The sequence below is a fragment of the Populus trichocarpa genome, chromosome 6 (genome assembly GCF_000002775.5).
Source record: "Populus trichocarpa isolate Nisqually-1 chromosome 6, P.trichocarpa_v4.1, whole genome shotgun sequence".
NCBI classification, from domain to species: Eukaryota; Viridiplantae; Streptophyta; class Magnoliopsida; order Malpighiales; family Salicaceae; genus Populus; species Populus trichocarpa.
This window is the reverse complement of record NC_037290.2, coordinates 14448547-14469844: the sequence shown is the minus strand read 5'-3', so window position 1 is coordinate 14469844 and position 21298 is coordinate 14448547. Positions and strand designations below refer to the sequence as shown.

Below are 21298 nucleotides of genomic sequence, written 5' to 3'. Positions count from 1 at the left end.
CATTCTTAGTGCACAAATATGTATATGTAGAATTTAAAATCATGTACTTATTGTCGCATATATATGGTGTTGCAACGATCATCCTCTTGGATTATATTTTTGGATGTGGGTGGAAAGAGTAAGGAGTTCTTATCCTTTATTAGTTAAAAAGGTTTAGAGCTGCCACCTAATATTTTAGTCACTAATAACTCTAATTGGTCTTCAGAGTCTGGATAAAGAGACTGATTGTGTATAGGGAGGACAATATCCCCCTTAGTACACCCTACCTAAAATAAGCTGCATTGTTTATTTATCTGACTATTAATAAGACACTATTATGTTTTTTTAATCATTGATTTATCTATTAGTTAAAGTAGGTCCACCTCAGTAGAGTGGACCATGGCTTTACGAGTTAAGCCTAGTCATTCTAGAGTCGAAACATATCTTTTGTATTTTGTTTTTTTTAATTCCGAGAATACATCTTATGTATAATTTCATAATCCTTGATATTAAAAATAAACATTGGTTTTTTTGAAACTTAGAAAAAATCCCCATGGCTTTAATAAACCTTTTATTAAACCCGTGATGCATGCAAAACAATAAAACTATTTGTTGATTTATTTTGGTATTTTAAATCACACAATATTTTTATGTATTCTATTAAAAATTCCTGACCTTTATTTAAATTTGAGTTCATTAGATTATTATTATTATTATTGTTATTATTATTATTATTATTATTTTATTTTATTTTATTTTTATTATTAGGTTTATCCATATTCATTAGGGATATCTCATTAGACTTAAGATAATTTTTAGTATAAATACTCTTTTATAGAGACATTTTGAAAAAGACTATTTTTAATAAAGTTATCTGCATTCTTGCTATCTTTTTATGTGGTTGAGTGATTTCTATACTTAGTTCTTGATTGAACTTGCAAACTCTTCAAAGGATTGATCAATTTCATTGTGACTTTATACTACTAATTTATGTCTCTTTATATGTGTAGGGTGGAAGTGATCATTGTATATAATTTTGGTTCTTCAAAGCAGGTTCTTGTTGGGTCAAGTTCCAAACTGTTCAAATATGATTTTGGCGTATCTCGAGAGGTTTCTACATCATAAGGAATTTGAAGGATAGGATAGAGAGAAATGAGAGATGTAATAATAAAATTGATGGTTTGTGAAATAAGGCTAATCAGGATAGAAACAATGTTAGAAGGCATGGAAGGCGTGTTAGCCCCATTGTTGATGATTAATTTTTTGAGATAGGTGATGAGAATTATGATAGTGTACCTTTTGGCCAAGAAGATTAGTTTAGGCAACCTAGAAACCCTAGGTGTGGGGGAGTTAGGAGAGATGTGTCGTTGGGTCAAAAAAGAGATGATTTGGATAATTTTGAGTATCGTGATGAGGTAGATAGGAATTTAGGTAGCATTAAGATGAAAATTCCTTTTTTCAAGGTAAAAATGATCTCGAGATGTATTTAGAGTGGGAGAATAAGATGTAGCTCATATTTTTTTATTGTCATAACTATTTAAATGGTAAAAAGATTAAGCTTGTCGTAATTGAGTTCATGGACTATGTCATTGTGAGGTGGGATCAGCTTGTGTTGAGTCATAAAAGAAATCATGAGAGGCATGTTGAGACTTGGAAGGAGATGAAGAACATGTTTGGCAGTGTGGTAGCGGTTGCTTTTCAAATAACTTTTTGTGCCGAAATGCATGCCAATGATGTTTTTTCATTTTTTAAAAATCATTTTTGACATTAACACATCAAAATGATCCAAAACATACAAACCATATTAAATTTTAGCAAAAAAAAAAATAAATTTTTTGGGAACGCTATTACAAAGAATGTTGATGACTACCATAAAAAGATGGAGATCACGATGGCTATTACAAGGACGATTTATCTCTAATCATTATTATAAGGATTTATACTAAAAGTTGTAATGTTTGAGCCAGGTACAAAGAATGTTGATGACTACCATAAAAAGATGGAGATCATGATGGTTCATGCTAATTTAGTAGAGAATAGGGAGGCCATTATAGCTAGATTCTTAAATGGGATGAATCGCGAGATTGTGAATATTATGGAGTTGTAACACTATATGGAGTTGGAGGATATGGTGCATATGACAACAAAAATCGAGAGATAGCTCAAGCGTAAAGGTGGTTCACATCCAAGCCAACTGTTAGGTTCTTTGTCACCTTGGAAACTTAATTTTAAGGCTAATATGGGGGGTTGCCCAATCTTCACCGAATATGGAGTAGATATCCGAGACTCCAAAAGAGAAGGAATATCTTCACCAATAGTAGAGGTAAAGTTAAAACTTGTATCTTATAATTATGACATAAAATGCTTTTATTGTTTTAAAGTTCGTCATATTGCTTCTTAGTGTATAAATAAATGAGGTATGGTTGTGAAAGAACATGGTGAGGTTGTGATCGATGAGGAGATTAGTGATGAGTAGGAAATGCCTTTGCTTGAGAATGCTAGTGATGATTGTGTTGAGTATCCGATTGAGGATAAAGCACTTGTGGTGAAACAAGCACTGAATTTGTAAGCTAAGTTGGGAGATTTGGAGGAGCAATGAGATGACATCTTTCATATGAGGTGTCATATTCATGATAAGGTATGCAATATGATTATTGATAGTAAGAGTTGCATTAATATGACTATTACTGATTTGGTGGATAAATTGAACTTGTATGCTAAAAACACCTTGTCCCAAATAAATTGTAGTGGTTGAATGATTGTGGAGAGGTGAAAGTGCTTAAACAGATTTTAGTTACATTTTCTATTGAAAGTATTATGATGAGGTGTTATGTGATGTTGTGCCTATGTATGCTAGTCATTTGTTGTTGGGTAGGCCTTGGAAATATGATCGGAAAGTTATGCATGACGGGTTTAAGAATAAAACTTTTTTTTTTGTGAAAGATAAAAAGTCTATAATTCTTATTTCTTTAACACCTAAGTAAGTTTATGAGCATCGATTGAAGCTTAAAAAGGAGAATATTACTGAAAATGAGAGTATATATATATGAAGGAAAGGTTTATTCATAATATTTCTTTACTAACAAGATTATGCATGGTTTTAATGGTGATCCTTTGTTTTAGGTTGATGGTGGTTTGTTTCCTTTAAAAGGTGTTATTCATGTTATAGATTCAATGATGAATCATCTTTAAAAGAGAGGGAATAGTATGATCCAAGAAAATGTTGAGCAAGGAAATTCATATTCTAGTGTAATTTTGCCTAGTAACTGGTTTTACATTATTGAGCATAACTATCAATCTGCTAGTTGGATCAGGCTTAAATAGAAATTCCTGTATATATTATTCTGTATTAGGTTATAATTTTAAGTTAATTGGAGTTTAGGAAGGTCTTACGATATAGGTCAGCAGATGCAATGTGGATTTTGTTATTTGTTGTCTTATGACTTGTAAACTTCCTATTAGAAGATAAATCTTTTTAATGCAAAATTATCCCTTAGATTTCTAATTTGAGGTTTGAATAAAGTATGCAACTTGACACAACAAGAACCTTGTCTTGAAGAGCCAAAATTATAACTAAAGCGGTATGCAATTGATCACCCCCATCTTATGCCTATAAGGAGAAGAAGTATAAATCACAATGAAATTGATTAATCCTTCAAAAAGTTTGTAAGTTCAACCAATAATTTAGTATAAGAATCACGTAACCACTCAAAAAGAAAAAAGCACATAATATGAGGTAACTTGTAGATATAAATTCATCAACTAAATAAAAATCCTTACATAAGAGTATTTATATGTAAACCCTAAAACTAATGGGTTAAACATGCACCCAATTTAAATAAAACTCAAAATAATTAAAATAAGGTTTAAAATAATAAAAATAAAAAATAGTCTAAAATTATTTTTCACCATTTACTGCATATGATAGTTAAAAATACCCAAGAGAAGTAATTGTTGAAGAATCCTTATTAAACAAAAGCCTATTGCCTTGTAAATTAAGAATTAGTTTCGAGTTAATTAATTTTTCTTGTTTGATATGAAATCCTTATAAAATAAGTAATCCAAAGGTTGCCACATAAGTTTCCAATAGCATTAAAGGCAACTTGTAGTGAATGGAATCTATAACTCTTAAGCAAACAATGTCGTTTTTTTTTGTTTTTGCACTTTGCTGGTAGATTAGAGGCCCAACTTCAAATACAATGTTTTCTCTCATCCGAATGAATTACCACGCCTACCATATATAATTAGAAAGAATAGATGTCTAGTTGCCAACCTAATTAGAATCGCATCCAAACTCCTCTTGTAGCTTCTGATATAATCCAAAAAGTAGAAAAAGGTCTAGACTAGATTTGAACTTTTTTAACCCAAGCCTCTTAACTGAACTCATTGAACTCCTCTTGGATCTACTTTATTTTAGGCCTTGTAATAGACCCAGTGGACACTCGTAATTTATCATTTGATGTCATAACCAGGATTGCATCACTTTTCCTCGTAATGCAAGGATACTTAGTAATTTATTTTTTGGAGTTTCCTAGTTCTCTAGAGATTTTTAATTGGCAACAACATAGTTTTTAAGTTTGATAAAGATTTCTTAATGTTTCAAAATCTTTTTCTTACAAGATTCTTTATTTATCCTAGTTATATAGGGAAATGAGGGCTGAAGTATTTAATGGCATATTACTTTTGGGTTTACTTCTTTGTATTAATCTGACTTATTTTAAGGTTTTATTTGTTTTTTTTATTCCATTAGTTAAATATTTACTTTCGGTTTAGAGTTTGTGTTTTAGTTTAGGTTAGTTTTAGTCTAGAATCATTGTTTTATAACTTTTTTAGGTATTAAGCTTGTGCTAGCTGATTATTAGCCTGAGCCCATTAGTTTGCAACTCAAAAAGGGTAAACTAAGATTATTTAGAAGGACTATATATTGTTTTCTTTGCTGCAAAATTCAGCAGCCATGATGTTTTGAATAAACTTGTGTTTTGTGTGATGCAACACTTTTTTTATTTATTGGGACATAGATCAACAATTGACTTATCAAGGTATAACTGACCTTGTGACATCTTCGCTTACTTCAGGTTCTTGTTTCGCTATAAAAACGGGTCCAAGTTCTTTTCCAATACCTTTAATTCTTAGTTATACTGTAACAACCCTAACTTTCAAATACAATTTCCATATGATTTCCTTTTTGACAATTTAAAAAACAAGGTAATTTTTTTTTTTATGACAGTCTACTGTCACTTTAATGGTTGACTAGATTAATTGGGTCCAACTATTTAGTCGACCGATTCCTCTAATAATTCTCAGATTTCTCTTACTAGATGATCAAATGGTCGACCAATTCTATCGATTGATTGAGTAGTAACAATTTTAATTGTTCATTCCATCAAGCGGTCGATTGGATAAATTAACAAACCCAATCAGTCAACTGGTTGGAGTAGAATCATACATTTTTATTATTTTTCCTTTCATTCATTAATTAACTTTTAGTGAAGCATTTATTTTTTTATGAATTGACAATATTTCTACCAAACCTTCAGCAGTGTTTTCTCTACCTTTGAACCATACCAAGTTATCAACAACTTCTTTAATATCACAATTCACATCACAATCATAGTTTAACCATCCTAGGCTTTATCTCACATCATAATATCAACGAAATAAAAAATATCTAATCCAAATATCAAACACATCATATTTCATAATTCAATTTTCACAATTAATAAACAATTACAATACGTTAGACAAATTCATATGGAAACATAATAAAATAAATTTATGCATTCCTAATCCTAATGTACTAAAAGAATTCATAATATTAGAAAAGCCTAATAAGGAATTCTTATCAAAAGTAATACAAATATCATAAATCTTGACATTATTTACACACGTAAATTTACATTACAAAAGGATTAATATTTCAAAATTCAATCTACTTTATGGTCTTATTGAATCATTTTGCTAAGTCATATGTTCTGGTTATTCCAAAACTGATGCTACTAGCCCATTACCGAGCATAATCCTAGTTACTAGTTAACATATTTCAACACCCAATTACTAGGTACTAGTCTCATCACTGGTTAACTAGTTCCATTACCTATTACCAGACACTAGCTCTATTACAGAATTACTAGTTCCATTATCCATTTCCGGGCACTAGCTTCATTATAGGATAGCTAATTCCACTGTCCCTTACTGAGCACTAGCTTCATTATCAGATAACTAGTTTTTTCATCCAATACTGGACACTAGTCCCATTATCAGATAACTAGTTTCACTCATATCAATTAATATTAAAGAAGAAACATACCACATTTATTAAAATTATAGTTATTTAATTTGATATAAATGTATCAATATGTCAAGTACCTACGTGGAGTCTGTGCTCATAATGGTATCCTCTTCTACTATCCTAAACCGTCAATCTCATTTGTTCCAACAGGAAACATCATCATTATAAATACTTCAACTATCATTGAAATTCCACTTCAATTCTCATTAAATCCAAAATTTTCACTTTAATAACAAGGAAATCTTACAATTTCCTACACCCATGTATTTTTCATAACCATAGTTACCTTTAAAGATTTATTCACTTAATTCTTCAATCTATATGAAATTTAATTTCACACTGAATCATTAATCTCACGCGCGCGCGCGTGTAATGCTCAACACAATTTTCATATAAAATTTTTAGACTACCAATTTTGTCCATATCCATACTAGTTTAATCCAACTCTTCTTTACGGTAGATATGTATTTTCCTTCAACTTTTCTTATAACTATCTCACATTACTCATTTATTTTCATTGTCTTTTAAATAATATGCTTTCATTTTATGAATAAATACAAACACATCATCACCTATCTCAAGTTATATGTTTCACAAATAACTTTACATTACAACCTCATTAACATCAACAATCACATGTATGAAGTTAAATCATCCTTTTTTCCAATCTTTATCAATTGCTAACTTCAACATCAACTATAATCTATAAGATTCATCATCAAATCACTTAGTTCCTTAATCCACACACACCCACACACACATACACACACACACAAACGTGTGTGTATGGTGTCACCCTTGATAGCCCATTTTCTTTTCTTTTTATCTCTCTGTTTTTTTTTCCCATCATTACTTACACATAATCACATATTTTACTTTGCCAATTCTTTAAGTACCCTAAATCATATTACATCAAAATGCCATAACAAATAAATATAGCATCATTTTTATGAACAACATTATCCACATGATAATAATTCACATTAATTCTATATAATTACAAAACATTAAAGAGTTTCAAACACATCTTCCATTCTCTTCCTATTGGTCGGCCTCACTCTTTCTCTTTCCACCATGATTCTTTCTTCCTATCATCATGATTCAACATCAAACAAAACATTTTCCATCCTAATTGCCTTAATTTTAACAATTTCTCTAATTTATACTAAGAATCCTAATTTGATTTTACTAGGATTTTGATCAAAATCAATTAACTTTTGTTCAAATTGGTATGGATAGGTTCTAAACACTTTACCTAGTAATAATATGAACTTCAAAAGCTACTTAGTTGAAATTTTCTCAAGCTTCTTCCCACCTCCTTTTATTTCTTCACTTTCTCTCTCTAATATCAACTTTCCCTCTCTCCATTCTCCTTTTATCTCTAGTGTTTAAGTGTTTCCCTTACTTCAATCCCCTCTCCTACTCATATATCACCAATTTCTTTAGAAAGTTTTCATGAAATAAAAAAAAAGAAAAATTAAAACTCTCTCCCTCCGATGGATGCAAACAATCGGCCTTATAATGGAAGGAAGAGAGAAAAAAAAATTATTATTTCAATTACCCAATTGCCTTTACTTAATTTATTTATCTTATATTCGGGTAATAATCCTAACTTCTTGTATAATTTCATGTAGAAACTTTCATCTAATTGCCTGAAACAACATTCCCTTTAAAAATATATATTTATTTATTTACTTCATGTTTTTATCTTTCATTGTTAGTTCCTCCATTCAAATAATTCATATATAGCAATTTATTTTCAATATCAAAGATCCTTAATACTTTATGTCGTAAATAATCATTTTGATTCATTCAAATAATTATCATTTCTCATTTATTCATTCAGAATTTTCATAAAATTTCTAAACTATTCTGGAGTTTATATACAAGGTTATCTATAGGTCAAGGTTTCTATTCAAACTTGAATTTCAATTTTCTTAGGTTATTTATTTACTTCATTGTAGGTTTCTGTATTTTTATATCCACGAGGTTCACATCTAAGCCTTAAACAATTAAATAACTTGACTAAGCAAGTAGAGCCTAGGTTTCAAAGAATAGGAAAGATCTAAACAATCAGACAATCACCTTGAAACCAACTGTAATATTATCAAGTATGAAAAAACATGGTTTGCGTTTTATTGATAGCAGGAAAAATAAATTTAAAAGAAAGATATAAATAAACCATGATTAATAAAAAAAAAAGGCTGAAAATAACACATGATCAATCACCAACTACGCAAATGCGAAGAGTCACGATAAAACATCACCTACAATAACTAAATTCCCACTTGATAATCTATACAAACTTTAAACACTATACTAAAAAAAGTTTTTTTTTAATCTTTTTAGCTAGCTAGGATACCACCTCCTTGAAAAGAAAATAAAAAATCTAAAAAAATTAAAATCACAACAATCAAATAACAAAACAAGAATTAAATACCAAAGATACACCCAAGAGGCAAGACAAAGAAACATGAAAAACTTAGACACGTTAATCTCTAAACAAGGCAGTAATAATTGCGACATAACAGTAACAGAATAAAACCCGAAAACCATATATAAGATAAAACTAAGAATCAATGTAAGTAAAATTATTTTTTCTATCAAATTAGATACTTATTTTTTTATTGTTATTTTTTTCACTTTGAAAAATTTTATAAAGATATTTTTTTTTATTTAATCCTTCAACATTAAATTGGGTGGGAATCTAACTTTTTAATCGAGTTCGGGTCTGGAATTTCATGAGTTGTGGGTTTAGGGGATTAACCCGTGTTTAGAAAATTTGTCTGCGTTTGATTGGTTTTTTTTTTTTAACTCATGTTTTCTTAGTTTTATTTCTCAGCATTTATTTAATTAGAGATTGAGTTCTGTTAATTTTTTTATTTGTTTTTTATATGATTTTTCATTGATTTTAAAAATAACCCAAGTTTTCTTAAATATTTTGATTTGTCATTATTTTTAAAATTTAATTTTTGTAAAAGATATTTAATTTTTTTAATTATATTAAATTAATTGATTAAATATAAGCATAAAATGGTCACTTTATGATATTTTAAAAAATAAAATAAAAAATCTTTTATTGGGTAGACATTGTTTTATTGACACAAATAATTGTTTGATTCAATAAAAAATTTATTTAAATAAACAAAGCTATTAAATATAATTGAGTATATTCTCTGTGTTACAAGATTAAATATTTTGACTTATATTTATTTTTTAATTTAGCTTTATTTATTATTAATATTTTTGTATATTTACTTATACAGATGATATTTTTATTTAATTAAATTTATATATAATTTTTTTTTATTTTTTATTAAATTCTTTTTAATATTTATATTTTTATCGGAAACAAAACTATTCAACTCGTAACAGAGAGGCATCAAATAGCTATAAATGATTTATTACGGGCATAGTTTTGAAACCCGGCCTGGCCTGTCGAGTCGACCTGGGACTGAAACTGGGTCGGGTTTAAGAAAAAATAGGAAAATGAAAAACCCGGGATGAGTCGGTTAACCCAGCAAGACCCGGTCAAAAACTCAATTGCAACCCGTTGAATTTTTTTTACTAAAATAATATTATTTTGATTTTTTTTATATAAAAAAAAATTGACTCGAACAACCCGATCAAAATTCAGAACCCGTACCTTCAACTGGACCGGGTTTAAAAACTAACCGGTGCCAATTCACTGTTTCTAAATCCTATTCGTCTTTCAATGGCGCTTGCGTAATTTGGACTTATCCGTATCAGTTGCAAGACAATTTATTACATCACCCACGTGAAATTTGACAGAAGCTCTCCTAACGGCCACACATGGCCTGCTTCACCTCTAACATTCTGCAGCAAAAGCATGTACTCTCAATCACTCTCTGTAAGTATCCATCGCCATCTCTTCATGCTTGCAAATTTCACTTTTTATCTCACATTCCTGGTTCCTCACCTCCCAAGCACACACCGCTTCTTGTAGCTACAACACTTGCTAGTAACATCCTACATGCAAAGTTATCTGCAACTGACCATGATAGTCCAACCAAAACCATTAATTCAAGAACCAGAAAGGAAAATAATGCATTGGGGTTCCCTTCTTCAAGAAGAATAGCTAAAAGGGTAGAGAGAAAACATGTCAAAAACCTTACTACTTCTGTAGTTGACGAGAAGACTGAGAAGCGGTTTTCGAAGGATAGAAATACAAGAAAGAATATGGGTTTTAGAGAAAGTACAGGAATGGGTTCTGAGAATTGTACTAAAGATGGGAAAAAGGGCATTAGATTTTTGGCAACTATGGACAGTCAAGGAGTATGTGGTGAAATGGAGAGTAGAACAAAAAACGGTAGTGATATTCAAGTTATTAAAGTGGACAAAATTGGAAAAGGGTCTAAACAAGACAAGGTTGATTCATCAGAACTCAAGTTACGAGTTAGGTTGGATATGTGCTCGAAAAGAGGAGATGTGATAGCTGCAATTCAATTATATGATTTGGCTCAGAGAGAAGGAATCAAGATGGGGCAGTATCATTATGCTGTACTTTTGTATCTTTGTTCCTCTGCTGCTGTTGGTGGTGTTCAACCAGCTAAAAGCGGGAGTGAGAGTGTTGGGCGAGCCATCGATTCATTAGATGTGTCTAATGAAGTTTCGAATGTAAAATTTCAGGAGTTGAGTGAATTAAGGGATGAGGATGATAGAAAAGTTGGTGCTACTGAATTGCATATTCGTGTTTCCGACAATAGGAAGAAATTAGTCGATGCTGATAGAGAACCTGGAAGTATAGCTGAAATGGAGTTGAATCATGGCAGTACGTTTGGTAATTTAGATGACAAGGAAAGTTTGGTCCAGTTTTTCAATGAGTGTAACAAGCTAAACTTTCAACACTTGGATGGACGGCCTTCACATGGAAAGGATAAAGATGTCAATATACATGGCACTCATGAAATTCAGTTCAGCGAAGATGTCAAGAAGTATGCACTTCAAAGGGGCTGTGAGATCTTTGAGAAAATGTGCAAGGAAAAGGTCCCAATAAATGAAGCAACCTTGACAGCTGTGGCAAGAATGGCGATGTCAATTGGTAATGGTGATCTGGCCTTTGAAATGGTGAAACAGATGGACGCATTGGGGATAAATCCTAAATTGCGGTCCTATGGACCTGCTCTATCTGTGTTTTGCAGTAGTGGAGACATCGACAAAGCATTTTATGTAGAGAAGCACATGTTGGAACATGGTGTTTATCCAGAGGAGCCTGAATTGAAGGCACTCTTAAGAGTAAGTGTAGAAGGTGGTAAAGGTGACAAGGTTTATTATTTGCTACATAAACTACGAAGAATTGTAAGGAGGGTCTCGCCCTCTACTGCAGGCATAATTGTTAGATGGTTTAACAGCAAGGCAGCTTCAAGAGTGGGAAAAACAAAATGGGACGTTAAAGAAGCAATTGAAAATGGAGGTGGAGGTTGGCATGGGCAAGGTTGGCTGGGTAAGGGAAAGTGGACTGTTTCTTGTACATCTGTTGGGCTGGATGGAATTTGCAAGTACTGTGGACAGAAATTGACCACAATTGACCTTGATGCTGTTGAAACAGAGAAATTTGCCGAATCAGTTGCTTCTATTGCCATAAAACGTGACAGAGATTCAAGCTTTCAAAGATTTCAAGTATGTTAAACCCCTGAGTATTGCATATAACATTGTTATGGTAAGATGAATGGGATAATTAAGGAGTGATTTCATCTGTAATCATTGTTGCTTTTTGCAGAAATGGCTTGATTACTATGGACCTTTTGAAGCAGTGATAGACGGAGCAAATGCTGGTATTTACAACCAGGGAAGGTTCATGCCATCAAAGGTATACTGTCAGTCGGCTTAGATGGACAAGACTAACAAGGAATTCAACAATCTATTTTTTCTGTTGATTGGTTTAGTGGCTGGCTGCAGATCAATGCTGTTGTTAATGGTATACGTCAGAAGCTTCCTTCAAAAAAATGGCCACTCATTGTTCTGCATAACAAGCGAATCACTGGACGCAAGATGGATGGACCGGTAAATAAAGCTTTCATTGAAAAGTGGAAAAATGCTGATGCACTTTATGCAACACCCACTGGATCAAATGATGATTGGTGAGGGCTTTATGCACAGGAATAGTCAAATAATTTTACCATACACAAGTTATCTTCTGCTGAAAATTTCTTTAAATATGCAACTAGCATATGAAGTACTGGAGGTAAATAACCTGTGATTCAGGTACTGGTTGTATGCAGCTATAAAGTTCAAGTGTTTAATTGTGACCAATGACGAGATGAGAGACCATACATTTCATCTTCTAGGAAACGACTTCTTCCCTAGATGGAAAGAAAGGCATCAGGTAAGTAGAGTTCCTCAGAAGTTCACCACTGTTAACCAGCCCCTCCTTCTGTTGTAAATGTGATTGCTTCCACAATCTATCTTCCTGGTTCAAATGTTGTTTTTGCAAGTATTAAGGACTCGATATCGCATGTTGTGATTTGCCACCGGTGATGCTCCGTTTTCTTATATCATAACATTGCAACTTTTCTTCCTAAGGTGCATTTCAGATTTACTGATGCTGGTCCAGATTTTGACATGCCTCCGCCTTGCTCTGTTGTAATTCAGGTGAGAGAACTAATGAGCTCTTTGCCAAATATTTTCCAATCTATTTGAATATGAAGAGTGAAAGAACAAAAACTAGTGTCTGTTTATGCTATCCTGCAATGTAAGTGTCATACACTGAAAGTTGGTGAGTTAAATGTGTTGTGTTTCTCGAAACATGTTAGATAAATTTAGAGTTATTTAGGATTTATGTGAACATTATCTAAAGATTGGATTTTGTTTTTGTTTTGAATTTTGTTTCAAGATTGGGTTGTCATAAACCATAAGTCATACAAGTGTCCAACCTCTAACCGTAATCCACACGAACCACTAGTGAAAAATCTCATAAGTCTTTTTAAGAGGGAGAGATTGTTGTTCATGAGAGTGCTAGCTCTTTTCTTTTGTGTTTTAGGTGTTTACATATTGTATTCTTTTTATTCTTTTCTTCTTTATGCTTAGAAAATAAGAGGTATAATATTCGATTTATAGGAAAATCTAAAAACTCTATAAATGACAAAATATCAATTTGTCTCTTAAATAATATCACATATATTATTTTAGGCTAGTTTTAGAAATTTATTCAATCAAGTCCTTACTTGATTGTTTCTAGGTCTAGAACTGTAATCCTCTGTATTAATTATATTTTAGTCCTTAATTTCTAAAATTTATTTACAATCAAGTCACGCTTGATTAATAATCTCTTTTTAATCTTTGACAAATGATTCTTATGTATATGATCCATTAGGTTCCCCAATAAATTGGCTCGCATATAATTTATAATTCTAAATAAAATAAGATTAAATAAATTAACAATATATTATGAATTCAATAATTGATTGATTTATATTTGAAGATCAAGTACAATATCTAGCAACTTGTCATGATCCCTCAAAAATTAGAAAAGTCATACGTGATTTGACTTAACCTTTCAGTGACTAGTTTCTCTGTGTATTTATTATCCCTTCATCATGAATGCTTCAATTTAAACATTATAGCATAAAATATATATGTTTTGTTAAATCGTTTTAGTTCTCAACATTATTGAAATTCTTTTCAAAACACATTCCTCATTGTTCAAGGATTTTACAATCAATACTATTTGAGAACAAATGGAATATTTTCTTTAATTCATCTAAGGTGATGAATCTTTTCTTGATTACTTAAATACCTTCATATAGTTTATGTTATACCCAATATTTGCTCTATTGTTACTTGATTTGGAAAATATATGGTCAGGATCAAATCATAACACTTTCTATATAAGATAACATAATGATTTGAAGCCTAATAATCACTTACATAACTATCATGAGAACCTTTCCATAGACATACATGATCTCTACATATGAAATTTTATTGTCGGTAGAGGCATGTCATCTAACTAGAAAAGAACATAATATGCACAACTCTAATTAATGTTTAATTTTAATAGAACATTGTCCATAAATATTTAAGAACAATGCTTTGATGTAATAAGAATCTCATAATTATAATTTTATAATTTCATTTGCAAAATATTTTTTGTCACATGAATTTTATCTTTACTCTATATTTTTTAATTAAATATTGGATTCATTAATTAAATATAAATTATTATTAAAGATAATAAAAGTTTTTATTAATAATAAATATGTTTTATATGAGTAAACTGAGGTAGAGTAACGCACATATAACTAACTGAGGTGAGGTGTATTCACTAACAAAATAGTCTGTCATGTGCACTTGGTATAAAATCTAACAGGAATCAGAAAAAGGTCACTGGCATATTCCAATTGAAACAGAAGGCGAAGGCGAAGGCGAAGCAGAAAGAGAATGGTTATGCATTACACGGGCTAACTCGCGAACAACAAGACATTCTATCACCACCACGCCTGGAGGTATGACAACTTTACAAGCCAATCATTTAATGGTTTCAAATCCAAATATTTATGTTGGTGAAGTGTTTTTTTTTTTTGCCTTTGAGTTTTAGACACCCATTTAAGTGCTTAGCTGTCCTAAGGTTCATTTGATTAGAAAATATACTTATGATAATGGGAAAAACCAGGCACATTTCAGTGCCTTTTCTCACTATGGAATGTCCAAATACCACCAAGCATGCAGAAGAAACTTTTGGTCAAGTATTTGGCAATGCTCCTCCACATAGCTTTAATGAAAGAACGCCTGTATTGGTGATGGTGATGGACATCAGCCATCAAGGCTCTGCTTTTACAACTAGGCTTAGAATCATACATGATGTATGCTGAGCATTTCTAACGTAGATGGAAACAACACAAGAACAACAGCACAGCGGGCGTATAGATACAAGATTTTAAAAGAAAATCACATGGAAACTATAATTCATAATTTTATTACTCTGTATTTTTTTTTCGTTTGATCTTTTAAAATACAAGCTAAACGATTCTATTTATACAAGGAAAAAAGTCTTAAATAAAACTAGAAAAGTTCTATATTTAGGAAAATTTCTTACATCATTCTCCCTCCAATTATAAGCATTTGACCTGGCCAAATTCTTGTTACATTTGCATTCATTTAACTTGTGTTTCCACTGCTCATCTGCCTGATCGCTAATACAATATAAAGCTACTGAAGTCTTGAACTTTTCCAAATAAAAAAGTTTTCACAAGTTTTATTATCTATGATTATTTTATTTATTTTTATTTTGCATCACTTTTCAAAGCCAAGTCAATGCATATTGAATTATCATATTGATTAATAACATCCTCAGTTCCCCTGTATTGAATAGGATCACAGTCTGTTGGACATGGTAAGAAGCAAGCAAGGTCCTCCATGCAGACTAGAGTTGCGATAAAGCCAGATCGCTTAAAACATAACATCCCCGACAACATACGAAAGCCACCTCAAGACTACAAGAATCTCAAAAATATTCTTGCAGCATCAGGGTTCCCAGATCATCGCACTGTTCTATCAGAAATTGAGACAGCAGAGGAACTTGGAGACACTGTTATTGACTTCCAGATATAACGTTAATGGCTCTCTCGTTGATCTTCAACAATTCAAATATTCTTCAATAATTTTGAAGCACGGATCATGTAGCTGCAAGTAGCTGGCCATACCACATTGCGGCAAAGAGCTCTTCTCCGGCGGGTTACTTCATCAAATTTTACCAATCAAAGTGCAGCCATTTATATTAATTGATTGGTTTATTGATTAATTAATAAATTCTTGAATGACCCTTTGAAATTCTCAAAGCTATCAATGCATTTGCTTGCAACAGTTTTTTTTTTCTTAATATAGTTCTTTTCAAAATTGAAATTCTTCCGGGTGGACAATCTTAGGTAGACAGGCACATGCCTAATATGTTAGTTAGGTTCTCGGAATTGCTATAACTAGGTTAATGCATGTGTTACGCTACAGGTATTAGTAGAAAAAATTGAACATAAAAAAAACCTGTTTGAGCTCTATGAAACTTTTTAGTATTATCGTTAAACTTGATTTAATAAGTTAAATCTAAAACTTTTGACATAAGTTCTTGTGTGGCCTGTAATTTAAATTAAATTGTGTGAAAATTGTCTTAAAGTGATTTAATAGATTTACTGAGCTCAAAAGCAACAAAACGATTGGTAAAATCATGATTTAACTTTTAAAAAAAATCAAGATAATATATTGGATTGACCTGGTCTCGTGGTTTAACCCGTAAAATCCACGACCAGGGTTATGGATCCCATTAGGCTTATTAATTTTTTAAAAAAATATTTTTGAGTTAATTATATGATATAAAAAGTAGACGCTTGCAAAATTAGGCACCAATCAAATATCATGACTTTTATTTAAGACTACAATAACCCTATAAAAAGCAAACCAAAATAAATCATGAAGATCAATTAAAAATCAATCAAATGTTAAATGGTCAAATCGAAAGAAAAAATCAATAAAAATGGCAAAACTCAATTTTGACCTCCTTATTTCGATCATAATTTAAAAAAAATATAAAAAATCAAAAAAAATTCAATGCAATTCGACAAAGTTCTAGTAATTTTGTAATTTTTAACTATTTCTCTATCATTTTTATATTAATAAATTAAAAGAAAAACAAAAAATTTGTGAGATAAACGATAATCAAGCAAGGAGAGAGGGACCAAAATGAACACAAGTTTTGACCACTACTCCAAGCAACTAATGGCTTGACTTTAAAAAATAATTTAACATGATATTTTTTTTATAAAAAAATATTGAGATGTTGACATAAAACATAGGTAAAATGGATATACAAACACACACATAACAAAAGAGATTCAATAACCAAATACTAGAAATATAATCATATCATTTAGTACATTTCAATATGAAGTTATTAACACAATTTTAAGTATTCATAGTACATAAAATAAGTACCTAACAAAATTATAAATAGTGAAACGACATGATCAGTGCTAACCCACTTCGTGACACAGACCAGCAACATATATATCATTATAAGAGTTATTAGTCGTCAAGAAGACTTATGCTCATGATTTTTCATGAGGAAAATGAATCATTATGTTTATTAGCACTTATAACACTCTTGCTCAAAACATTCAACTCAATTTCAATAATACCTCAACTCATATGACAATATTCGTGCACATCATTGCAACTAAAATAACATTACAAAATTAACAATATGTATGTGGTTTCCATAAAGGAAATGGTGTTTATCCAAAATTCTTTTAACATTGATTACATATACATATTGAATTACGCACTAGTTCTCGTGGTGTCTAAATTCATACTTGTCACTTTTAATGCTAACTTTACAATGAATTACATAATGCATTTAAATATAAGGTTGTCAACTACACGTCACTAAGTAGCAACTTATTTTCTTGATTTTTTATTCCCCAATCAATAATTAATATTTCATTTTCTTAGTTATTGATCTTGGATATAATCCTTGAAGTAACCACATGTATTAATCTCATGTTTACACATTCCATCACCACTTAACATAATTTGTTTGTAACATTATCATATTTTCTATTTTCTAGGTATCATAATTGTTTATTACATTATCACCCTATTAGCATTTGTTTTGACTTAGTAGTACATCAAACGATATTAAATCTTAAGTTGTCAATCAACCCCCCTATCATATACACTTTTAAGCATTGATTAATCGTCTTACACAATGGTTTTCATTATACAATTAAGGATAGTTTCAATGGTTTTCATTATTTGAAAACAACACCACCATGGTTTCCACTCATTGGAAATAACAACACAATGATCTTCATTCAAAAATAAAGACAACCATATGAATTTTTTTTTTATTAGGAACAACTAGAAAGTAACTTTTATTGCCTGTGATTTAATTTAAAAGACTTATCAACTTAAATAGAAGTATAGGGAAAGGAGAACCTACATCATCATTCTATGATTAACTAAATCATACTTCACTTCCTTGGTCATCGTTCTTTTGGGCAACTAAACATCAAAAGTTGTCATATCCTTAGTCACTGATACTACGGTCATTAAGTATTATTCATTTCTTATCTTTAGTCATCAGTACTATGGTTACTAAGTATCATTTCATATCTTATCCTTAGTCACCGACACTACAGCCACTAAGTGCCATTCTTTTCTCATCCTTAGTTGCTGATACTATGACCATTATCTGGTCACCCCCTCGCAGATATCAATAATTCTGACAACCCATTTGATTGCCAACAAATCTGGGTACTAATAACTTTCTACCGAGTCTATCTTTAATATTTTACTTCACATCTTCATGCAACCTTATGTCGTAATATTTTATTTGAGCTATGTTCAACACACAACTAATGACATGTATTCTGATTGTGAATAATACATTATACTCTTTATTTCATCGTATCAGCAAATGCTTTCAAATGAGATGGTTTGCAACACTCATTACTGGTGATCCTAGTATGAACCTCATTAACCGGAGTTAACCTCATCCCTTACTACTAGTTATCCAACATGGATATTATTAGCCAAAGCTAATCTTTAATGCTTATTCTCAGCTATCCAACATGGATGCCATTAGCCAAAGCTAATCTCATTATTCATTCCTAGCTATCCAACATGGATACCATTAGCCAAAGCTAAACTTAACATTCTTTAGAATTCATGAATAAATTAAGCAATTGAATTTGGATAACAATATTATACAAGAGTACTTCGAGAATTTAATAGAATTAGATGAAGGTGGAAATTACCTACCTAATTTAAGTATTTCATCAAATTTCTCATGCACAATCTCATCCCATTCCAAACATTTACCATGCCCATACAATCTATATTCATTGTCTCATCGTATATAATTTAAATTCACAATCACATTAACACAAAGTTTTCATCATATCCAATTCCATTCACAAGAACATTGGTACACAATTTCATCAAATACAATATCAATTCACAATTACGTCATAACATAGAATTTCTGAAATTCATAAATTAAAATTGTATTAATTCTAAAATGATAAGGTGTTAAGCACCCACCTCAATCATGTTCATGTGTTGCTTCTCCCTGCTATTATCCGATCCCCTCAGCCTCTTTTGTACCACCAAAGATACATTTATCATCAATAATGCGACCAACATTAACATTTTATTTCAATTCTCATTCAATCATCATTTTTATTCAAACAATTAGCAAGGAAAATCCTTAAAATTCCTTACACATACACATTTTCCATGTTCATAATTATTCTTATCGATCCAAATGTTAGAACCCTCAATCAACAACAAACTCCAAGTAGAGAAGAGATTGATTAGTCCTAGCTGGTTTAGTCCACCCAACCCTAAACATTGTTTGGTGTTTTAATCATAACTAAAGTTTCAAAACTCTTTTCTTAACGTGGTTTAACTCTATGGAAAGAGAATACATAGGGCTACAACTTTCATGATCGACACAACACCTAGTTTTGCCATCTATATATCTAAACTCACTCATTACAGTAGCATAAAAAATTTATTCAATACTATGTCATTCTGGACCCTTACTTTGTGTTTTACTCATATATGGAGTTATACAACTCCAAATAAGTCAAGTGACCTTGCACAAGGATTTATAATCAATACTATTTGAGAATAGATGAAACATTTTTTTTCTAATTTACCTAAGGTGATGAATCATCTCTTGATTACTTAAATACATTAATATAGTTTGTGTTATACCCAACATCTTCTTATTTGTTACCCTTGATCAGGACAACATGTAGCAGGATCAAAACATAACACTTTCTATATAAGATAACTTAGAGATATCAAGTCTAAGAATCACTTACACAACTATTATATGAGTCTTTCATAGACATGTGATCTCTCTATATGGAATTCTTATGCAAATCAGTTTAGTATACATATCATTTGATAAGCACCTACATATTAGTTTTAGGTATCCTCATACCTTAGCTTATGAGAACAACTGCTTACTTTCATAAAAGAAAGAACATAATATGTACAAAGTCAATACCCTAACAAGTTGAACTTTCAACTCTCCTAAACAAACATGTGTAAAAGGATTTTTAGCCTCCTAGATGAAAACAATACAGAAAAAAAAAATCAAACTATATCATTTGAGCTAAAACTCCAATACTTAAAAAAATATCTAACAATTACAAATATTCTTGACAAAAAAAAAAAAACAACAATTATTGCTAGTGAGGATACGGTGTAACATAATGATAGGGTTACAGCTCACCAAAGCACTTCTAAATAATAATAGTAGGAGAAAACAATCAGTCTTTAACCCAAAAAAAAATAATTAAGAAATAAATACATTGATTAATTTGTCATTTGAATCATAGTAATATGACTCAACATGATAGTAAACCTAGCCCAAGACTTATATCATGGATTAGATGGGTTGATTTACTATTCAATCCAAAGTATATATATTTCAAATTCAATGCTAGATTGACAAATCACAAGTTCATTAGTAAGGTATGGACATGATATAGAACCATGATTCTAATTTAATTAATTAATGATATAGGGAAAAAATTTCTTGAACTCCCTACATGATCCTCCATCAACCAATTATTTTTAGCTCAAATGAGTACCCAATTACTTATTTTATTTTTAAAAAAGAGTTGAATTTAAAGACAAAGAACCAAAGTGAAAAATATAGAGAAAATAGATGGCCAACTTCGCATTTTATTTGAAAAGTTTAATTTGGTCTCCTATCTTTTTTAAGTTAATAGGTGATTGGTCTATTTAGTTGTCAGAAATTTAATTTTGGTACCAAAATTTATTTATCTTATTTTTAGTCTATTTTTTTGTGAGAGGTGAGAGAGACTCGCTGGATTCTGATATATAGAGAGAAAGTCACCATTGAAGTCCATTCTGATAATAAAAATAATCGATTTTGGTGTCAACGAGTTCTCTTTATTGAGGGGAGTTTCACCTAGGTGTTTTTGTTTCCTTCTCTTGCTAGATGAGGTAAATCTGAGAGAGAAGATTTTTGAGTTCTGGTTA

The 21298-nt window shown here is 30.9% G+C and overlaps 1 protein-coding gene across 5 annotated transcripts; it reads left to right on the top strand.

Moving 5' to 3' along the window:
* The first annotated feature begins 9992 nt into the window (after positions 1-9992).
* On the top strand, positions 9993-16106 carry LOC7491959 (proteinaceous RNase P 1, chloroplastic/mitochondrial). 5 transcript variants are annotated; one of them, XM_024604245.2, is made up of 8 exons: positions 9993-10139; positions 10236-11908; positions 12009-12098; positions 12188-12369; positions 12494-12614; positions 12812-12880; positions 14598-14733; positions 15600-16106. In XM_024604245.2, the coding sequence occupies exons 1-8, from the start codon at positions 10082-10084 to the stop codon at positions 15836-15838; spliced, it is 2568 nt and encodes an 855-aa protein (XP_024460013.1). In that variant the 5' UTR covers positions 9993-10081; the 3' UTR covers positions 15839-16106. The 5 variants fall into 5 exon arrangements, 4 of the variants coding, with proteins under 4 accessions (XP_024460013.1, XP_024460014.1, XP_052309774.1 ...); XM_024604246.2 differs by having other exon boundaries at positions 10046-11908; positions 15582-15724; XM_024604244.2 differs by having other exon boundaries at positions 10047-11908.
* Positions 16107-21298: the final 5192 nt, after the last annotated feature.

Excerpts from the sequence above, each read along its gene's own strand:
- LOC7491959 (XM_024604244.2), top strand. The coding sequence starts at position 10,082 with ATGGCCTGCTTCACCTCTAACATTCTGCAGCAAAAGCATGTACTCTCA. Across the intron at positions 12,370-12,493 it reads ACTGGATCAAATGATGATTG|GTACTGGTTGTATGCAGCTA; the intron begins GTGAGGGCTTTA and ends CCTGTGATTCAG. Across the intron at positions 14,734-15,599 it reads TATCACCACCACGCCTGGAG|GATCACAGTCTGTTGGACAT; the intron begins GTATGACAACTT and ends TGTATTGAATAG.